Raw genomic sequence first — 23,112 nt, 5'->3', positions numbered from 1 at the left:
TAATGAAAGTAACAATAGAAACAAGGGTGAGAGTATGAAAAATTAACTAACAATTCGATTTTAGGAAAATATTAATTTTAAATATATGCGTTTGACAAAACTAACGGGTTAACCGTAAAAATAGCAGGAGTAGTTAAAGAAACAACAGTAACCGAAGAAGTAGCGAACATAATAGTATTAACATGGAATGTAGTGAAAGTAATAATATTAACAGCGGGAGTGGTAAACGTGTCTTCATAATTTGTTGATTAATTTTACATCCCATGATAATTTCAAGATATAAATTGTAAATGTATGTGTTAACCCAAATTTACCGAATTATATTTCGTAGAAATAAAATATAAATGGTAAATAAAGGTAGCCCGGGCGTAGCCGGGCATCAAAGCTAGTTTGATCTTAATATGTTAATCTTATTCATTCTTCACATTGCTTATATTAAAAAAAAGGTCTTAAATTGATTTTAAATTGTTTTGTACTTCAATTAATATTTTTAATTTAGTTACTATTTTAAATAAAATATATTAATATTAATATTTTGCTAATATGTATGTCATATACATTTTACATTCAAATTTAACATAAATTTATCTTTGATACACCGAGTCGAGCAAGTCGAATTGCTAATATGTATGCCTTATTCATTTTACATTCAAACTTAACATAAATTATCTTTGATTTATCGGGTCGAGCAAGTCGGATTGAGTTTTGACCCTAAATTAATGGGTAGTGCCCGTCACAAGCAAAAGCAAGACCAACTGTAATTAGTTAGTCACACACAATTGCATTACTTACTTTCCTAAACTCAGTTCTACGCATAGTAAATTTGGGTTCTAAATATAGAGAAAGTGATTGAGTGTGTGACAGAAAAATGGGAGGAAAGGGGGAATTGCCGAAGCCAAGTTACGATGCAAAGAAGTGATCGAGTGGGAGACCATCATACCCACCTAAACTCTTCAACTTGATCGCATCCAAAACACCTGAACATCATTTTGCAGTTGTGGTATTTACAAGTATTTATGCTTGTACACTTTATTTATAGTATGAACATGACCTACTGAACTTGTAGGTTCATTAGATTAGATGATTTGAGTACATAAAGTGTCACTTAATCGCCTTGAATATTTCAACCTACAAGTAAATGTATTAAGTTATACCAGTTGCTGCCCTGCTACTTTTTGGTATTGACGAGAAGTACCCCAGTATCCATGCTATCCGACAGCTGTGAGGCTTGAGACAGTTTCCCTCGCAAATCATTGTTGGTAAGTTGTAGGCTGTAGGACTGTATGAGTATGAAATATGTTGTCACCAGAACCATGTGAATGAAGCTAGACCAGAACATCTGCTGCTTTGCACTTGACTATAGAATACTCTGGAAAGGATCAGGATCAGAATCAGCAGTAGACCTGACAAACAAACAGGGGTATGAATGATACATGTCATTTTGGCTATCTTGGCCTTCTCATTCAGATGGGTCATTAGTAGTGCAAGTATGTATGTTTTATACTTTTATGAGTCACTTATAGGTAAGGCCGTAAGGGTCAGTTATAGACCGCCAAAATTCAAGTCAGATCAGGTCAATTTGGATTTCAGATTATTTTGGGGATATTCTGCTAAGGCCGGATCAGTTTTGTCTGATCTCATCAAATTTAAGATGAAAGTAAATTGAGGAAACAAAGTAACAGAAGACAATAGAGAGAAACAATCCTGAAGTCAACAATAAAGAGAAAGAGAGAGAGAGAGACTAACGAAGAAGGAAGATCAACCAATGTGAAAAGCGCCGATATCGCCGGAGCGAATAGAGCGAGCGATGTCATCAGCGACGATCAAGCAAGATGTAACCCAACCCACTAACGCCATCCATACCATCTTTGATATCCACATGTTAATGCTCCACACCATCGCCATCCACACATTTAACTAACATTCAATAACATCACATTTAATTTAATTGAATGAATTTGGGTGTATAAATAATATGTTGAATTTGTTATCTACGGAGTATTTTATTGGATTGGAATAGTTTTGATGACTTGATGTTGGGGGTTTTAGTTGGCTTTGCTTTGCTTGTGGGAAATGGTAATTACTTTTGCCAACTAACAAGCTTGTTTGTGAATTGTGACCCAATAGTGCCTAAGGTGAATATGGGTGGGGCTGAGCCAAAATTTTGACCAAACGCTTGACTCAAACCCGACCCAAAAATACGTTGGGTTTTTTTTGGCCAAAATAAAAGGCTCAAGCCCTTTAAAAAAGCGGACCGGACTGGTTCGAGTCGATAGAGGCTTGAGCCGTTTGTTCACCTGTAGTCAGATTATTAACAAGCCTAACCTTGGTCATTTCATTCTTGTAAGGCTGCTGTGGTAGTTGACTATCCAACCCTTCTTGTTTATTAAACTTGAAATGATTCTAATCACATTGAGTGAGTGACAGGAAAATGGCAGGAAAAGGGCAATTGCCAAAACCAAGTTATGATGCAAAGAAATACTCGAGTGGGAGACCATCATACCCAATTCAACTCTTCAAATTCATAGCATCCAAAACACCTGATCATCATTTTGCTTGGGATGTTGGCACTGGCACTGGTCAAGCTATTCCTCATGTATGTAACCCCCACCCACTTCTCCTTTTCTTTTTCATCCTCTAAATTCTATTCATCTTTTCTTATTTTCATTTATTTCTACCTTTTGTTTTGTTTGTTAAATCAATAGGAAATTCAGATCATAATAGATTTTGTGCAGTCCTCTCCCACCATCTTTTCTGTCGAACGACTATGCGGGGTTAGGTCATTCTGTATTAGGTCTAAGAGAGTATTATATAAACTCTCGAAGCCTCTACCTAGCAGTCATACCGTCTGAATCTGTAATCTGAAAAGTATTATATAAACTCTCGAAGCCTCTACCTAGCAGTCATACCGTCTGAATCTGTAATCTGAAAACTCCTCACATACCTTCCCGGTGGACGTAGCTAACACACCGTTAGTAAACCACGTAAATCTGTGCGTTTTGTCTTTATTGTTTTTATTTGTTCTTTCTTTCTTCTGTTACAACATTTTCCCTGGTCACATCATGTCCTTTGATTTGCCAAATTTATGTATTTGTGTTGTAAGATTAATATTTCTATGTATAGGACCGAGGCAGTAGCTTAAAGTCTCGCCCTCAAAAGTGGAAGATCGTCTTACCCAAGTTTTGAAAATCTGATATTTCCATGGAAATTAATATTTCCATGTATAGGATCGATGCTTGTACACTTAATTTACAAACCCGCTCATTATGTTTCAGCTAGCAGAGTTATATGAGAACGTTGTAGGAACAGATATCAGCCAAACACAACTAGATTCCGCACCCAAACTCCCCAATGTCAAGTATCATGCCACTCCTCCTGTCATTTCGGTCTCCGATCTGGAACAAATGGTGGGGCCGCAATCAAGCATCGATCTAATAACCGTAGCCCAAGCAATGCACTGGTTTGATCTCACCAAGTTCTATGAACTAGTGAGGTGTGCGCTTAAGAAGCCTAATGGAGTGATTGCAGCATGGTGCTATACCACTCCCCAAGTGGACAACGAAGTGGACGCCGTGTTCTGGCCGTTCTACAAGGGATTTTCTGGGCCGGGATGGGCAGAGGCAACAGGAGCAGTGGACGATCACTACACGAGTATTCACTTTCCGTTTCAACCTGTTGATGGAGTGGATAATACTGGACCGTTTGAGTTCGTGTCTGAGAAGGTGATGACCTTGGATGATTACTTGACATATATTAGGTCGTGGTCAGCATACAATGATGCTAAACTGAAAGGAGTGGAGATGTTGCCGGATGAACAGGTCGAGAAATTCAAGCGTGCTTGGAGTAGTGATGGAAACAATGAAAAGGTAGTCAGGTTTCCTATTTACCTGAGGATCGGGAAAGTTGGGGATACTAACTAATTCAGCATTTGAGCTTACGAGTTGATGCTTTCTTCATCAAGTTCTAATGCTAGTACAAATAAACAAATTTCTACATTATGTAATTTCTACTTTTTTAATTTGTTATATAAGTTTGGTGTTGTCGTGTTGACGAGAAGTACTCCCAGTATCCATGCTGTGTGTTGTTGAGGTCAGAATCTGAGGTTTACTACGATCATGCTGTGTTACGTCCCTGCGTTGCTTGTGTGGTTGTTTACAATGAATTTGAAAAATTCGAAACCTACAAGTAGATGAAATCATGAAATATATATAGCATGAATGAATGAATGAGCACGATTATAAATAGGCTCGAGTTGAGCTCGATATGAGCTCAAGCTCGCGTTAAAGCTCACAAGCTTGATAATGAGCACGATTTTTCCAAGCTCGATTAAGCTCAAGCGATCTCGAGTTTTGTTTTATGAGCACAAGTCGAGCAATGTGAGTTCGAGCCCTTGAGTGACTTAACTTTGTTATGGGTCAGCTGAAATTAATCTGTCAGCATAGGGCACATGCAAGAGAATTATAGAATGAAATCTAAATTTTGTTTGCATGGTTGAATAAGAATCAAAGAACCATAGAATATGTCAAGTATTCAACATTAATGTTACAAGGGAGTAACATACAATGGGAATCATCTACATTTGGTTTACAACCTCCTAACTCCTACCCTTCATAACACACTGACATAGTGACATTATATAAATATACAAAATAAATCTATGCAGAACTCAACTCAACTAGCCTTGGAAGTGGCTATCTGCTTCTTCAAGTTGAGGATTTCAAGACCATATGAAGCCAACCGATCTTTAAGCATGCTCGAAGCTTCTTCAAATTTCTTGTGCATGAACTCCTGCTCTTCTATCGCGTCTTTGTATCTCTCACGCAAGGCATCTAATTTTGCCTGCGTTGATCCAAGTCTCATCCTCAGCTTTGTCCGTTCCTTGCCATTCTTAACTCCGTCCTGATCAATGTGTAAAATCCAATGGATTAGTACATTACACAAAAGGAAGTTCATTCACCAACTAGTGATGCAATCCAATATCAAAATACACATATTCTCATTTCTCACTAGTAAGGCTTTATTGCTTCAAGTCATCCCGATCATTCTGGTCACGTTATTAAGATCGGGTCATTTGGGTCAGACAGATTGTGTCTGGCCTGTTTGCATAGAGACTCTCATTTTGCTTAGGAATCAGTTTCCAATACACTAAAATTTGCTCTTCCATATATCTCATAAACCAGAGGTAAACTGCTCTTCCAGAGTGACAAGTAAGAAAGAACATGTAACTTAACATAGTTCTAAGTGTCTATCTTAATGTATCTAACATACAAGAACAGTATAGACTGTTTACCTCCATCATGAGTATTAGTTCAATGCTTACGAAGGTGTGATGTAGAAAAGAGATTCACAGATCTTGGTAAAAGAGAGTAGGGCGTTTGCTAAGGAAAGTAGTTCAAGTTTGATGAAAGAATGAGAAATTATGTGGTACCTTCTCATTTTTTTAATTTCTACGTGGCACCCCTCATTTTTAAGAAATATCATTAGTACCCTCCCCCCCAAACTTTATTATGAATGCTAAACCGTTACCTTCTGTCACTATACTCCGTTAAGTTGTCTCAAATGTGTGGTAATGACTTTGGGTGGCAGCGATAAGCTGCCTTGATAGAAATGCACAGGCAGCATAAGCATAACCACAGAAAAAATAAAATAATAAAGCAAAAATTGGTAACCGACACTTACATCATGCATCTTATGCTCTAGATCAGCCAATTTCCCAGACAGCTGCTCTGCTTCAAGTTGTGCCCTTGATATCTGCATTAACAAATACATAAGTATCTGGCACGAATTTTAGTTACAAGATCACCAAGAAAGTTGTGTTTGACACTTTGGTGGTATCATGTGTGCAATTTCCAAGATAGTTTGGCTGTGTCATTGTGTTCAACACTTAAGTCTTCAACAACCCGACACGACTCGTCATTTTAGGCAAAAACACATGAAACGTTTTCAAAACAATAGTTATGTAACTGATAGTGTTTCTAATGAGATGCTTGCAGCTGAGTCAGAGTAGCATAGCAAAAAAATCTCCCTCCCAACTTCACCTTTTCATCACAAGCCTTTCCAAGAAGCGCAACTTCAGCCTCCTTACCCTGCAGCTTTTCAATTTCTGCCATCATTATATTTCTCTCTTCTTCCATATGCAGGAGTTGGCTTTTACTTATCTATAGGAACACAAAGAGTTGGGACGTCAGCCAAACCATGACTTTAACATCTTCATGATCAAACGAAATGCATTTCTGACTCAATAAAGTACTCGGATTATAGACATGTAACAAAACCTGCAAGTCACTGGAAAATTTGGCTGCCAGCTCTTGATCTTTGACTTTAGCTGATAAATCTTCTCGCTCCTTCCTAAGAGTAGCCAAATCCTGCTGAAGCTTTTGTACTTCTTCAGAGGCAAGACTATGATCCAATGATAACGCGTCAAGTTTTGCTCTTGCTAACTGAGGACAGAGCAAGACATTACATATACGGCCATTTTTACAAAGTTAAAGTGTATAGTAAATTGTTTTAGACTATAATCAGAAAACAAACTTTTTCAGCATCCATCTTCTCAGATTTTGCCACTTCAAGAGCATGTCTCAGTTGATCAATCTCTAATGACTTCTCCGTGCTGTAGGAATGAAAAAATAAGGATATGTGACTTTCCTCACTTAAAAAGCAAGTCTTGCATATTATCCATAAGCCTGAGATGAATTCCAGAATCAAAACGAAAAAATCGGTTGTGCTCCTTTGCCAACCCCGTCCCAAAAAACTAACACAGAGCACGCACCTCTGTAATTTAGATACTAGGATACTTCACTTTTGCAACAAAACATACGAAATTCACAATAAGTGGAGAGTCAAGCTGTGTTACTCAGACACGGATACAAAGTATCGTATCCGATACGTATCGGGGTATCCGACACGTGATTTTGAATTTTAATAGATACGGGCATACGGTCAAAGGAGTATCTTGACTATTTTTTAAACACGGATACGACACGTCTTATTTATTATATATATATATTCTCTTTTTTTTTTTACATAAATTGGGAAATAATAAAAAAATATATTGTAGACTTGTGGTTTGTATGATATGTATATACATGTAATAGTACAATTTAGAACTTTAGCAAAGGTGAGGAGTAAAATATTACACGTGTCCACACTTTAAAGCTGTCCAAGTACCCACTTGCTCTTCTTTTCCTAAAAATGAAACCCTAAATATGCAACCCACTACACTTTCTCTCTCTTTCTTCTTTTCTCCCTTCTCAGTTCTCGTTGTCTCCTCCTCACACACATAACGCTAACTTTGTGAGATCTTCTCCTTCTCCCAGCACTGATTACATCCACCAATGTAACCAGATCTGGGTGAAAGTCGAGATCTTCATATCTGAAGAGCTTCGTGAGAGCAACAAGGTAAGTTTTCTCATTCCTTTGTGCCGTACCCGACTCGTGTCCCATTCCGGCGTGTCAGGTACGTATCCCGTGTCGTATTCCGTATCGTATCGTGTCAACACGGGATACGCCAATGGTCTAACGTGTCGGAGTAACACAGGAGTCAAGCACATAGATAAACAATTTAACATAATATTTAGAATTTATTTTTTTGAGTTTTACCTATTTTAATACAATTCATGCATGTGTTCTATACAACAACAACAACATCAGAGCCTTAATCCCGAAATGATTTAGGTCGGCTGACATGAATCATCCTTTAGAACTGTTCATGTGTGATCGTAGACCTCAAAATGCGAAAATATAGAAAAAGAAAAGTGAAAACCAAATGGAGAGTGAAACATAATACAAAAGTCAAGTTAAACTCATAGGTTTGAAAATCAAAGCTCATATTTCTTTTATAAAAATTTAGAATTTAAATCTAAAATACAAATTAAAACGATGTTTTGAAAATCAAATTCTATACATTAAAAAAATCAAATTCTATGTACTTCATGCAAAGAAATTTATTTCTAAAATATATGACGATAAAATAATTTTTTTTGTCAATAATCTGTATAAACAGATATAAAATGATATTTTTTGATGAAATTTTGGTTAAAAATAAAAATTGGGTTGAATTTCACTTTTGGACAAAGTTAAGGTGCTTAATTGCTACAATCAAAACTTAAGAGACTTAATCTCACAATTGACCGAAGTTAAGGGGGTCAATTAGAACTTTTGCGTATTTCTTTCTAAGAAACCCTTAATTGGCCCAACACTATTTGGATAAAATGAGGAGATAAGAAAAAAAGTTAAACCTTAGGTTGAAAAAAACTAAAAATTCAATATAGAGAGATGGTCTATGTTGTGGATTCAACAACAATATCATTACCCTAGTGTTCCAAGGGCTCCCACAAATGGCAGGATACAAGGGGTGTTTCACATGTACGCAGCCTCTCACCCTTACCCATGAGTTACCTAGAGTCCTAGAGAGATTGTTTCATTTTCATCATAATCACGATCCGGATCTTACGATCGTATAGGTTGTGATCGATCTCGATCCGAGGTAGAATCTTAACCTTGTGAAATCTTGTGATGCAATTTTCTTGAAACCGATCTTAATCCAACAAATTGATTCTATGGTCGGTCATAAGAAAGTGAGCAATTATCTTTATTTACGCCCCTTAAAGTAAGGTCTTAGACATATAATTGGCTCATTAGTAAAATATTTCAAAGAATAATATATTAGTAATACTCCTTCCTTCACACTCATCTATACGTCTAAGTTAGGCACGAAATTAAGGAAAACTAATATATTACTTCTTCCAATTCTACCCTGTCCCTCACACTCAGTCTCCCCCCTCAACCCTCCCCATTAGCCATCCTTAATGCCTATCGCCACAATCTCCGTCACCGGCGACAGAATTTTCAGCAGACGAAATCAATTTCAGATTCATATTTTTTCGACATGGTCGGTTATTTTTTTCGAAATTATTTTTACTTTATGATACTTCTACTCAAATGAATGTTGTTTTGGAAGGAGAAGTCGAGGGCAGTCAAACTGGGGTAGGGATGGGAGAACTGACAAATTGCTGGAATATTCTTTTCTTTTTTACCCGAATGCCCTTTAGAAAGCATTTATTTTGCCTGACACTGTTTAAGCAGCAATCTTTTGTCCAAAAAGGTTAAAGGCAGTCAGGTAAATTGTTTTTAAGAAAAGGTAGCAAGCTAAGAGAAAGTGATATAAATACTTCAAGGTATCGAGTCAGAATATACAAGTTTTCCTACATGAAATATCTGATTGTATATGCAAGTCCTAAGTTGAAATTGCTCAAAGAAAAAAGTTCACATGCAAAAGCTTCACTGCTATGATAATATCAACTGGCCCTCTTTCGCCTAAGGGTAGGGTCGGGGGATATTACATAGAGATTTACCCAACATGACAACAGAAATAAGGTTTCAGCAGTAGCTTGATCAAAAGTTGCATACCTGCATAAACTCTTTAATTGTGTATGCTCTTCTGTATCTTTAAGTTTCTCTTGAAGAACCTCATATTCCTTGCTCAAGGAAATCATTTCATTTCTCACCTTTCACATGCAAAGCACGCAACTAAATTCAGTACATATTTTCGTCATACATTCAGTTTTTTTAAACAGAAAACTACTCTTGGTCGAAAAAAGAAAGAAACAGAGAGCACCGTCATTCAGAAGGAATATCAACATGAGGAAAATTCTATGTTTACAAAAATCAGTCACTGGCTAGATAAGTGTATCCTAGAGTTTGCCTGCTTACTTTATACTTGGATTGAAAATTTGCTGGAGATGAGTGAACGAATTTCAAACCACTCCCTTGAACTACTTATTGTTGCTTTATTCCAACACTTCTTATCTGCCCTCTTCCTACCCACCCAGGACCCAATAGAAGTTGAAAACTAAATTCCTGAGCTGTTGCAAGACTTGCATCTAAGACTGGACTAGATAATCAACAGTTTCCAAATGTTTGATAGAAAACTATGGCTCATAAAAAAAAAAAAAAAAAAAAAAAAAAAAAAAAGAGAGAGAGAGAAAGACCAGAGTTCCTAAGTTTTTTTTACCTTCAATAGTTCACTTGATAATGCTGTAACTTCATCATTATAGATACTTGCTTTGTCTTTTATGGTTTCAATAGAAGCTTTCTCCTTTGCAGACCACACTGCTCTTTCCTCCTCCATTTCTAAAAGGGCATTTGTAAGTTGCTGAAAAAGCACCTTCAAGTAATCAAACATGGAAAAACAGATACAAAAAATTACTCTATATATAAATGCAAACAAAATTAAGCTACCGTGGCTAGTTCCTCTTTCTCCTCCATCAATTGACTCATCTGACTATCCATTTTTTGGTAAGAGGCTTCAGAAACTTCGACCTTTGATCTCTGATAAGAAGAAATAAATTTGGAAAGATTTTTCTTAGAACATTGACAATAAGAAAAAAGTGAAGGTAAAATTATCCGAAAATTCGGAAGATGTGTAGCTCTAGAAACCTATAGTAAGATCAGGGAAGCTTACAAGCTCCAAAAGTTCTTCGTTTAATGCAGTCAAATCAGTGTTTGATGTTTCAAGTTTGTCAGATAACATTTCTAGTTCAAAACTCAAACTTTCATTTCTAGCAAGCATTTCCTCCTTCTCTAGATTTGCAGCTGCAAGTTCTTCTTCTAAAGATGCAATAGTCGTTTCCATTTCAGAGGCAAGAACTTCCAGCGTTCTATAATCTTCCTGAACCCATGAAAGCAAATACACATCAAAGATGGGAATTATAATTTAAGCTTAAAGAGCATATTATTCTTCCGGGCAGCTTATGTTGGGTAGATTTTAACCCACCAGAATATCCTTTTCATTCTTTGATTTTGAAACAAACCGTTATAATTTTAAATCATTAGTATTCATTACTCCTGACAAATAGTGAGAGTTTCAAATACCTGCAGTGTCTGTTGCATACTGTTTTCTTGACCCCTAGCTTTCTTAGCATCAATAGCCCTGGGTCGATCGAGACAAGAATCACGTCTTCTACCAGCAAGGGACTCACGTTTGTTAATATCACGCTCTAAGAGAGCCTTCTGACCATGCAACTTTTTTATCTCTCTTTCTGCATTAGCTCTCTCACCCTGCCCATAACAACACTCAACTCAATATGAGATGGAAAGAAATTGAATGGGTTCACGGGATGAAACTAAAGCAATTAACAGAGAACCTCAAGCCTGGTTTTCTCCTGAATAGTATTTTTAAGCTTAGATTCAGTTTCTTTCAACTTAGCTCTTGTTTTCTCAAACTCCTTCCTCAAAGATTCCTTCTCTTTAGACAAGGACGAAGATGACAACGAGTAAATTTCTCTTTCAAGGATCTCAATGTGAGAAAGAAGTTCAGATTTCTCCAGCTCATATTGCTCAGAGTTACTCTGCCAAATACAATAAATTTTTTGAGAAGAATAAAATAACAATGCTCACAAGATAAACAAAACAATTTAACAAGTGACAACTTACAGCAAAGGCTTTCTCAGTGTTCTGAGCATTTCTATTCACACCTTGCAATTGTTCGATAAGATCTTCAGATTTACTTTGCAACTGAAGCTGCATATCCCAATAAGCAAGAGAGATTACACAACTGGTGAAAAACTAGAAAACGTTAGATACCATCAGAGACAAACTATGATCACACCTTCTCACTCTCAAGTTCAGATATTCTGTTTTTCAAGCAATTGATTAGCTTGCCATGATCATCAAAGATGGACTTCAGCAACTCAGCATTCTCACACATATATAATTTGAAATTCTGCACAAACTAAAGCAGATTAGACAGTATTGCAGCAAATAACAGAACTAAGATAATGCAAATACAAGAAAACGGCTAGAATAATGACCTATTCTATCAGCATATTTAAGAAGATTGGCAAGAATAATGAAATAAGAGAAAAACGTACAGATAACTGGTTAAGCGAGAGGAATGACTCTCAAGAAGTTCTTCTGTGACTGATGACATGCTTCCAGATAAAATACTCAAATTTTGGGCTTCATCCAGTGTTTGTTTGACCTCCAGTAGAAGCTCTGACACCGAGTTAGAAAAGCCTTCCTGGAGGACACCAGCACAATGCAAAACCCATTTTATTTAGAAACTTGCTCATTACCAAACAGCTCTAAGGACTGCATTAATGTAATACTCGCTCTAATGCAATCCAATGGTAACATTTATTTTTTGGAGGTCAAACTTAGAAAACTTTGACCGTAAATATAGTAAATACAAAATATGAAACTTTGAAAGATGAAACTAGCATATTTTTTGTAAACAAAAGTCATGAATAAATGAAGAAAAATACACTCATAGTGTTGCCTCGAAGACCACCCAAAAGTAAAGGTTTCCATTGGATTGGATTGGAGGAGTAGTAAACAGCATAAAACGGCTTCTTGGAAATGAAATAGATTTAATAAAACATTGCAACCCAATTATGCAAAATAAAAACAGTATGTTTACCTCCATTGATTTGTTGCATTTTCCACGGAGTTCATCACGAGCTATAGCCTCTTCTTTTGACATTTGAAGCTCCGCATAAAGCTATTAATGTAAGCGTATCAACATCATCATAGAAGGGATCCAAATATTAAGCACAGGGGAGAAAAGAATACAGGAATCTCATCCTCCTGATAGTGAGAAAGCCATTATCATGACAGAAAGGAGACATCACTACTTTCTAATTGAAAAGGTATGGAACGTTTCAAAGAGAAGTTTGAATGCACATTCTAATGCAGGGCTTTCAGTTGGTTCTATATATCAATGTCATGGATGTTGTACTTCTTACGACATAAGAAAGAAGGTTCACAATATAGTAAAATTTTGAAGTTAAAACAGCTTTGAATGTGATAAGATATTAGAAGGGTGGACTACAATAATGTACACCTGTGGTACATAGCTACAGATTCTTCAAGTTAATACCTGTAGAATACATGATTCTAGGAGTATGCATCCAAGCAAACTGGAAATCAAGACACAGCATATTTTTACCTTTTCGTATCTTTCAGTGGCAAAAGTATTCTGTTTCTTGGCCAAATCAATAGCATTTTCCAAGTTCCGATCACCAGATACTTTTTCCACCTGCAGCTCCTTGATCTTAAAAAAGAGGAGGAAGATAGCCACTTAGAATATTAGTGTACAATAGCTCAGACTTTCACACCAATGAAGAGATGAAAAACAAATAGAAAACCAGTAGCAAAGAAGGGTACATAAAGGAGGGAAAGTGGAGTATTAAGAAAGAGCGATAAATACCTGTTTTTTTAACTGTTCGATTACATAATTGGCATCTGTATCAACTGAGTGCATGTCACCCAAAGTAGATATATCATTGAGACCATTGGTGCAAGGATCATGATTATTCTCATGGGTTTCTGACAGCTTTCTCTTCAGGCAATCGATTTGCACCTCATACATGATTCTCTGCATTTAGAGTAGATTGATTACATATATATCCCGTTTTAAAAAAAATACATATTTATCCTACCAAATCTCAGTCTGGATCAATTAGTGAAAAGACAAAAGTAAAGACCTGAGCTTCAAATTTCAAAAGCAGGTCTTCGTATTGCATTTCCAGTTCACGCAATTCATTGTTCACCTGATGATGATGTATAACCAAGTGGTGTTAGTCCAGTGGTAGCTGGGTTAAACCTTGAAGCTTGCAGAAATGCAGGAGTTGAGAAGTCCCAGGTTCGACTAGACGACTAGACTACCAGCTGGGGCGATGATCACTTGGCCACTGCAGCCCCCGAAGGGGGTGGCTTACATGGTCTATGTGGTGGTGCGGGAATGCATGGGCCCGGGGGGGACTCAACCCCCTTGTCATCAAAAAAAAAAAAAAAAAAATGCTTTCTGATGTCAGAGATGTCTCCAATCAATCTAGGGGACATTGCAAAAAAAGACAACATAAAAGGCCAAACAGCGAAAAAGAAAATGTTAAGAGAAAGGAGGCCAAAGAGAAAGCAACAATCATACGGACCACAAGGGTGTTTTTCTTCTTTTGTGACGACTTTTTCCTATTCGTCACTTTCAACAAAGCAGATGGATCTGGAAGGATTACACTGTCATCTAAAATGCGATCATTTCTATCAATTTCCGGGTTGCTAGTGTCCTCCAGGATTTGACTTCCAGCAACAAGTTCATCAAAAGGAACAAGTGGCTCTGACTCACGCGCTTGTCTCGATCTTCCAGAAGTCCTGGAATCCAACTTTTTTGGTGTCTGAAGTTACAAAACCAGTTGATGATTACAGCAAACATTAGTCAGGTTTAATATGAAAAGAAACATCTAACAATGAAGCAGCAGGAGCAGAGTAGGGGAAAAGCAACCAAGAAGCAAAAACAGTTAACTATCCAAATTGCACGATAATGCACAAAAATAAGAGGCTACTCTGTTATTATTCGCTTAGTGAAAAGTTAACAGAATACATGAGAGTATGTGCCTTGGTCAAGCACAGAAATCCTTACTTCTTTCTCTTTGGAAGCCTCCCGTAAGAGTTTGCCAGGGCACCATGTATCCCGCCTCTTATCCTGGAAATAAATAACAAAACCACAAGAAGCCTGTGAATATGACATTCGAAAAATTCTCCACATAGGAAGAAAATATGTTTACCACAAAAGAAAATAAGAAATGATAAGACTATTTTGTCTTCTGATGCTGGTTAAATAAACGCTTCTTTTTCTTTGTGTTGAAGGATTGCCCTTAGAAGTTAGAAGAGCAGGTTCCCAGCGTATATATAATTTTTAAGTCAAGAAACCAAATGCAAAGACATATAATACAAGTTACTCTCACTAATAAACATTATGTAGACCTTTAGCACATGCAGGTTGTCAAATTCCAAGGGAAAAAAAAAACATGATGCTTGTTTCAACAGCATTAGGAGCATCACCCTATAAATCTGTTTAAATACCTAGGATTAACTTTTTCGACAGAACAGCCAAAATATAACTGACTAACAGCTTTATATATACAGAGGACAGCAGGAAAATGGGTACATTCGTTCTAAATTCTAAACAGCATACCAATTTGTCTAGAAAGTCCTTTTTAATGTGTTTTTTCCATTGTCAATACTAAGGAAATTAACAATGAAAACAAGACTTTTGATTATGAATTTTAATTTTAATGTTAAGACCTATGCAACGTGCAAGACCAACTTATAAGCAAATAGTTGATGAGATAGAAGCGCAAGATATCAATGTTTTCACCAATAGGGAACTTGAAACATGAAGGGATCTCTAGGCTTTTAGCTTACAGTCTAAGTACAGGAATGCACTGAAAACTGAAGTATAACAAAAGATTGTCAAATAAGGAACTTTTTTAAGTTGCAGTTTCTGAAGCTCAATCCTCAGATATTATAAGGTATTAGGCACATTAATAAGATTTTATACGCATAAGAGAGATGTATCAGAACAATGCATATGCTCTCAATATAGATTTATCGTTTTCATTTGTGCCAGAGAAGAGCAAGAAAAGCTATGCATTTTGACAGGAGCATATTTTTCTAAAACCAAACCTTTTTTGAGTAATCACGAATTTCATCCCTATTTGAATACAACACCATAGAACTCAAGTTCTTGATTTTCTTATCTTGTTCTTCTAACCTCTTCTCACGTTCTATCTGAGCTCTTTTCTCCTCTTCCAACTCCAAAGCGATTCTTTCTCTCTCCAATTCAGTCTACTTGGAAATACTGCAAATTAGATAATATTCACAATATGTCATCAAAGGTTCTTTAACAGAAAGCACCGTAGAACCTGTAATAGTGTATTCCTCAAGTGGAAGATGTCTTCTTCAGGATGTTCAGACTGAGAAGCCTGAAGAGAGCAAAAAAAGGGGTGTCATCTTGAACACAAGCTCAAATAATAACCTGGAAAATACAATTAGAATGTAAAATGCAGGACAAAATGAAAACCTGTAACTTAGCCCGCAACTCCTCTATTTCTCTCTTTTGCCTCTTCAACAAGGCAGCATCAGTTAAGATCTGAAATAAGAAAAAAAATTATTACCCATTATCAAGGAGAATTAACCATGAGAGATTTAGTTTTGAAAAATAGCTAAAGCAAAGATCGAGGTAAGACCTCATTCACTTGTGCACAATTAGTGACTCTTAAAGCCCTACTTGCAAACTGAAGACTACTTTTAGTTTCATCTGCATGAATCTACAATAGAACAGGTTAAAGATTAGAAAGAAAATTAAAAGGACTAATGATGTTTGGATGCAGATTTATCTAACCTGTGCAAGAGTGATGTTGCAAATTATAGCTGTATTAGCATTCCCTCCAAGAGCAGGTTGCAGAATACGGGTAAGTTTACTGTCTCGGTAAGGAACGTGACCCCTGCCTCATATGCAAAAGAGCAAATGAGGAACTAAAGTTGGAAATAGGTGACGAACCCTACAAAAAGGATCTTACCCTTGGCCCTCGGCACCTTCACTCAACTTTTTTATAACTGTTCCAAGTGTCATCAAACTTTTATTGATATGAGAACCTTCTTTCAAGCGCACACCTTCTGCTCCGGTTTTCGCAGCACGCTCTGAACCAGCAAGATCAACTAGGTTCTGTGATTGTGAAATGATTTAAAAAAAATATTAATAACTAAAAGGAAGATCAGCAGAGCATTTGTGTGATCAGCATTCTTTTGAACATCTTTCCTAATGGAGGAAATCGCTTGAAAGAATAGGCAATCATTGTTCAATGTTCAGAAGCCCCTTACCAAGACAGAGACGCGCACAGCATCACAGGAATCGCCTGATTCGTCATCTCCTGCTTTATCACGGCTCTCAATTATCTAAACAGCAGAATTAGTGAGACAAATTTGCATAGATCACACCAAAAATATGCCAGGACGAAAGAAACATACCATGCGAAATATTGTATGAGACCTGCTACTGTGCAAGTTCATATTAGTTTCTCCTATATGCCGATGTGCTGCAAGGTAATAATATTAATTAGTTGAGACATATAACATTCATCTACTAGGTAACCATGTAACATGAGAGCCGACTCAAGACTATGGCACAAAGATTTTGTCATCAACTGCATAAAATCATGCTCGGTAAAAGACTAGTAGAACAGAACTGCTTTGGTACAAAAAGAGGATATTACCAAATAGGTCAAATGTCAGCACTTGACAATTTTCATGTTGACATTGTGGCTTGTTCACCAAATTTGCAACAAGGATAAGAAGAAACAACAAAATTGAAGGGTTACATACTTACATTCTCCGAATTCCATAAGATCAAGGACTTGCTCAGGAGAGGCGACAATTTCTTCACGCAAACCAGCAACGAATATCCCACGCTGCAAGAGAATAAAGTAAAATAAATCATCTAATAAAGGCATCACAAAGCAGTTGTGCTTATGGGAACAGTAAAAACATCGAATTATACCTCAAGACTTTCGTGAATTTGAAGTCTGCGGTGGTCAGGAACAAGCAGATCATTTATCTCCTCGTTGTAAATTTCCATATAAGACATACGTAGAAGGAACTCACGGTCTGGCACCTACAGCAGCAGGAAAAAAATAATTGCCTTGGGAAGTCTATGGACACAAACTTCACAGACTAAAAAGAAGAGTATCATCAATCAAAACTTTATTCAATGAGGTTATGAGCAACTAATCTGTCTATAATTTGTTGTCCATCTATACCTTGAGAGTTACATAAGCGGAAACTTTGGAGATGGGATCTTAGTAGGAGTAGGGGCATAGGGGAAGAAGTACTCAGTTTTAGTTTGGGTCTACTGTTAGCAGGAAAAGTTCCTGTAAAAATTGTCCTAAAACACCAATATAGGATATACCTCTTCAATGATATCAAATATTTCTCGCACAGCAAGAGGAATGACTCCAGGCTCACCAGAAGATCCACGCATAGTATGTGTCTTTCCACTATTAGTTTGACCATAGGCGAATACAGTACCTAAAAAAGGAAAGTAAATCATCATTTATACACATCTATTAAAGATCACTAGACAATATGATACCAAAAAGTTCTAAATGCAAGAATTCAAGTGCATAGCAAAGACGCATGCTTCAAAGTGATTCTTTTTTATAATCGACATAAACCACCTGATCGAAACAACCAATTGATCACTATATAAGCAAACTTATGAAATCATATATCTCCATTAATGGAGTGAAATTAAAAAGAAGAATGATGAAGTAGAAGTTGTGATAGGAAAGGAGAGAATGAAGAATTAATTGTATTTCATTTTGAATCAGATAGTCTATTACATCAAACATAAGCAGTATATATAGGAAAAGCTATAAGTTGGTTTATAGAAACCTTGTAACTAACTGGTGCAAAGGTCAGTTCTTTATAGCAGTAACTGCTGAGAGAGTCCTGACTAGCAAATTTAGCTACTGGAGAGAAGGTGTATTTATAGTCCTTGTTTTTTATTGGTTGCACCCTTTTGCAACAAGTCTGGCCTTAAACCTCTTTGTTGAACTATCAGCCTTGTGTTTTATCTTATACACCCATTTGATGCCAATAGCCTTTCTTCGTCAGTGGTGAGGAGGTCAACTCCCATGTCTGATTTATACTATCTGTACAAGCCTGATTATATCTACTAAGCTCATGCTCTTCCACCACATTACAAAGGGACATAACATAGCCCTTATCAAATGTGGTAAGTTCATTAAGAACTTTAACATGCAAAGCACTAGGATGATTAAAAGCTGAGGTAAGGGACAATGATAATCTGTAAGTGATGGTTTCCTTATCCTATCAGACCTTCTTGGGATAATTTCAATAATTGTAGTATTGGTGTTATCAAGGGCAGCAGAACTACCAGGCTGATAAGATAAAACAGGTGCTGAAGTATTGTCCCCAGACCCTATGGATGAATGATTCTCAGTTGTGGTATGATCAAGCAAAGCTATAAAATTATCCAAAGAATGGGAAGATTGAGTAGGTTGCTGCCATGTTTGTGAGAACGGAAATATTCCCTCTTTGAAAGTAACATCTCTATTAGTAAAAACCACATGTCTCTCCAAATCATACAATTTGTACCCTTTTTGATTAAAAGGATAGCCAATAACAAGCATTTCCTTGCTCTTTTCTGAAATTTGTCAGTAGAAGTAGGTAGCATTGTAGCAAAATAATGAAGTGCCAAAAACCCTTAACTCTTGATATGAAGAAGATTCTTGAAACTATATTCCGTATGGAGTCTTCCATCCTAACAGCTTACAAGCATTTTATTTATCAAATAGGTAGCTGTAAGTAAACAATCACCCCAGAACTTAAGAGGAACATTAGATTGAAACTTAAGAGCCCTAGCTATCTCCAATAAATGTCTATGTTTCCTCTCTAAACGCGCATTCTGCTGAGGCTTGCCTACAATGCTTCTTTGAAGCACAATACCTTTTAGAATATTCTTTACATTGAACTTGAAAGAATTTTGTGCCATTATCAGATCTGATAACTTTAATTCTGATGTGAAAATGAGTCTCAACATAGGCTACAAACTCCTTAATTAACCCAGGAACTTGTGAATTGTTGTGCACTAAAAAGGTCCAAGTATTACTAGAATGGTCATCTAAAATAGTTAAGAATGACTTCGCACCTGTCAACTAGGGACCCCAAACATCCACGTGAATTAGATCAAAACAAATCTTTGCATGAAAAATACTCCTTGGAAAAAAAAGGCAAAAGAAATGCTTAATTCACTTCAAATTAACACAAGGTACATGATGCAACTTTTCTAAGGAACTATGTCCAAAACAAGCATGAATAAGAGCTATATCAGTTTCTTTAGGATCATTGCTATTACAATGACTACCGGTAATATTTCTGAACAGAAAACTTAGTTACATGTGTGCTAGTAATCTAAATCAATAAAGATTCCCAAATCTCTTTGCCTCTCACTCTGCTACAACTGCATTACTTGAAGGGGCCTAGAAAACACATTTATGTTCCATAAAAAACACTGTTTACCAATTCTTATTATAAATCCTCTTCTTGGATGTATAAGAAGCAGATTCAACAAGCAATTCAATAGCATTATCCCTGATATGCTATTACCTTTCAATTTTCAGTAACATCCCTAAAGCTCTTTTAATTGGGGGTAAAGGATCCATGGACAATAAAGTGGTTTGAACATGCACATAGCCAGAAGTAAGACCCATTAACAGTTGAATCAGTTTGGTATGTGTTTCCCTTTCAACAAGACAGTTAAGCAACTGAGAAGAACACTTAGCTCTGACACCACAGACACATTGAGAAATAGGATCCAAATTATCTATATTTTCGTATGTATACTTCAATTTACCATAGTACTCAATTATTGAAGAATTATCTTGGGTAAGATTCCTAAGATCCTTCTTAAGAGCATACAACTCAAGAATAGGCTCTCAATGATATCCGTCCAAAGTCCCTTAGAATTAATTGTATTTCATTTTGAATCAAATAGTCTATTACATCAAACATAAGCTGTATATATAGGAAAAGCTATAAGGCGGTTAATAACAACCTTGTAAGTTGTAACTAACTTCTAACAACTTTCGTAAATATCAGTTAACTGCTAACTAATTGGCTCATAAAACTATTTTTACCTCTAGCTTCCTCGACAACTACTTTCCCCCAATTTATCCAAAACACAACCTTCGTTTTAGTGGCAATAAACTAAGCCCGGAGCTAAAAACTTGGAAAAAAATATTACTCGTACCTTGATCTGTACAGTTTTTACAAAAAAAACAAAAGCCATAACTTAATTCAAAACGCCATTAGGGCAATATTGAGATTAGTCGAATCAATTCATCACTGTCAAAACTCATAAAAAGGCAATTTTGACAGTCATTTCAAGGCCTCGTGTTATTCAACGAATCTGAGAATGGTTATAGAACACCAAGTAAACAACTTTGAAAAATAAGAAGAAATGGGTGAGAAAATGAACCATTGAAACCACGAACAGCAGCTGTCACAATTTCCTTAGTACGAGATTCATACACCTCTTGAGTCTTGCAGTCTTCTCGAAAAACCCTATCTAAACAATCAAAACAAAAGTCAAAACCCTAGAATAACATAACAAGCTGAGGTTTCAAAATGAAGTAGATAGAAAACATGAAAATGATACCGAAATCGAATTTGGAGGAAGTGTTAGCGAAGGAGATGGAATTGCCGGAGATTTTCCAAGGAGTTGATTTGGCATCCTCAGACGAAAGCGGTCTTGCTCTAACGGTCACATAAATTCTCTCCATTGCTGCTTCGATTTCAAGTTCAAGAAGTTTGAGCTTAACGAAACTGCTGGTCGTCGGAAATGTGAACCATTGACGGCGACAGTGTTTGTGGCGCGTCGATCTGGAATTTGAGGTGGTCAGGAGAAATTAGGCGTTGTGATTTTTCTGTTTGATTTTTTTACTTTCCCGCCTCTTCTACTATCCTTTGGGAATTGCCGAATTGGAACTAGAGCTGATCAAGTGCGGGTCGGCCCATTTGGCCCAGTCTGTTCGGCCTGCTAAAATAGCGGGCTTCGACAAGAAAAATAAAAAAATTAAGCGGGTAACGGACAAGAAAAAAATAGGCTCGTTAGAATAATTGGACGGGCTTGGACTAAACAAAATTGCCCATGGGCGACACGCTAAGCCCACTATTAAAAGTAACCTCATAAAAGTTCTCAAAAACCCTCAATTCTCCGACGTTCTCTGCTCATTATTTACAATTTGTACACTATAAACCAATTAGGTAGCGGAAATGAATACTTATGCCTTATGTATAAGTGGAAGATTGTCGGTATTTACACTTGTCCTATAAAAATTCTTCGAAAATGGACATGCTAACAGGATTGTTGTATAAAGATAGTATCTTTTAAGTATTTATTACACGGGAGTGTATGTAACCGCTAACAATGCTGCACAAAGACCAAAGCAAAAATGAACTTTTTTATGTTTGTAGTAGAACATTGTCAAACTTGTGTTTTTTTTTTCAAAATCTAGTAAACTTATCATTTGAAAATTAGTATACTTTTCTTAAGGATAAGTTTTTAAAGACAAATGTTAAGTTTTAGTGAGATGTAGCAATAACAAACTCGTGTTTTAATAGAAACACTACTTTTTGTATTTGATTTTAGTCAAGCCCACGGGCTGGCCCGCTCTTTTGAAGTGGGCGGGTACGCACAATGGAAACTGGCCCACTTAGCGGGCTCGGGCTATAAAATAAGGCCCGTCGGACACTTTTTTAGCAGTTGGGCCTGGCCTAAGCCCGCTTTTAATCAGCTCTAAGGGTCTGCATCTTTTAGAACACGGTAATTTATTTTCGCAGTATAATTTTCGGTGTTACTTTTTCACATACGGATTTTACTCTTCTATATACATTTTTTTTCATTAATTTTCCACATTATACTCTTTTTCCTAAGTCTACCCAAGAATCTTATATGTACATTTCCCCTAAAATCTGAATTTAACTCCTCTAAATTTTGAACAATGAATTATAATTCTCCAATTAGTGAAATAATTTAATTGTTTAGCAATTATTGGATATGTTTTGTTGAAATTATTAGGATTTTATCAATAATGAAATTAAGATCAATTAATTGTGAAGCTACAGTATGATGCGATGCTAATACAAGAATTGTTCGGAAATCTAATGTTAGTGTGTATATGATTGACCAACCAAAGCTCTAAAAACTTCCACTAGGGATTCAATGAAAAGGGTGTATATGATGCACATTTATAGCCAACAATGAGTTGAAATTAAAGCTACAACAATGAAATAAAAATTGAAATTAAACAACAAAATTAAGAATTGAAAATAGAGCAAGAATTGAAATTGTTGCAAGAATCGAAATCGAGAACACTTTCACTCTTACGGATCTGATGTCCAGATAAGTGAATGAATGAGATCTGACAAAAGGAGGCGGCGAGAGGAAGAAGCAGACGACTAGAGTAGGCGGCGAAAGAAAGAAGCAGGCGGCGATGCAAGATGGGTGTGAGAATTGGGTTTTAGGGTTTTTAAAGTTAGAATGTGTGGTGAGAATGAAAGATAGAGATATGAGAGGGTGATGGTTTATTTTTTTAGTCAGATATTTTTTTATAAAAAAAAAAAGTGTGCTTAAGCGGTTTGGTTCGGTTCACCGTGGTTATTATATAGCTAGACGAAACCAAACTGTGAATGGTGTATGTGTAACGGTTCGGTTCACCGAACCGGCTGTGGTCTAACGGTTCGGTTAACCGA

The 23,112-nt window shown here is 36.5% G+C and overlaps 2 protein-coding genes and 1 long non-coding RNA gene across 4 annotated transcripts; 1 reads left to right on the top strand and 2 right to left on the bottom strand.

Moving 5' to 3' along the window:
- Positions 1-916: 916 nt before the first annotated feature.
- Positions 917-2,340, bottom strand: LOC141600439 (uncharacterized). Of its 2 annotated transcripts, none has more exons than XR_012524318.1 (2): positions 1,747-2,340; positions 917-1,403 (listed from the first exon to the last, which is right to left on the bottom strand). It is a non-coding gene; the product is annotated as an uncharacterized LOC141600439 (long non-coding RNA). The 2 variants fall into 2 exon arrangements; XR_012524317.1 differs by having other exon boundaries at positions 917-1,369; positions 1,747-2,110.
- A 91-nt stretch (positions 2,341-2,431) lies between these two features.
- LOC141600437 (uncharacterized) lies at positions 2,432-4,056 on the top strand. The gene is made up of 2 exons (XM_074420675.1): positions 2,432-2,596; positions 3,276-4,056. The coding sequence occupies exons 1-2, from the start codon at positions 2,432-2,434 to the stop codon at positions 3,918-3,920; spliced, it is 810 nt and encodes a 269-aa protein (XP_074276776.1). The 3' UTR covers positions 3,921-4,056.
- A 410-nt stretch (positions 4,057-4,466) lies between these two features.
- On the bottom strand, positions 4,467-21,316 carry LOC141600438 (kinesin-like protein KIN-7O). Its single transcript, XM_074420676.1, has 33 exons — positions 21,017-21,316; positions 20,837-20,926; positions 17,744-17,862; positions 17,336-17,449; positions 17,165-17,246; positions 16,807-16,874; positions 16,660-16,734; positions 16,359-16,504; positions 16,181-16,283; positions 16,026-16,106; positions 15,860-15,928; positions 15,702-15,761; positions 15,463-15,624; positions 14,417-14,479; positions 13,932-14,171; positions 13,485-13,550; positions 13,208-13,375; positions 12,947-13,051; positions 12,419-12,499; positions 11,867-12,019; positions 11,609-11,722; positions 11,434-11,520; positions 11,145-11,348; positions 10,873-11,058; positions 10,463-10,669; positions 10,240-10,329; positions 10,013-10,153; positions 9,409-9,506; positions 6,532-6,610; positions 6,276-6,440; positions 6,039-6,158; positions 5,680-5,751; positions 4,467-4,899 (listed from the first exon to the last, which is right to left on the bottom strand). Exons 1-33 carry the CDS (start codon positions 21,138-21,140, stop codon positions 4,672-4,674), a joined length of 3,960 nt encoding a protein of 1,319 aa, XP_074276777.1. The 5' UTR covers positions 21,141-21,316; the 3' UTR covers positions 4,467-4,671.
- Positions 21,317-23,112: the final 1,796 nt, after the last annotated feature.

This window comes from Silene latifolia, chromosome 9, assembly GCF_048544455.1.
Source record: "Silene latifolia isolate original U9 population chromosome 9, ASM4854445v1, whole genome shotgun sequence".
In the NCBI taxonomy this organism is placed as follows: domain Eukaryota; kingdom Viridiplantae; phylum Streptophyta; class Magnoliopsida; order Caryophyllales; family Caryophyllaceae; genus Silene; species Silene latifolia.
This window is presented reverse-complemented; position numbering and strand designations above follow the sequence as displayed.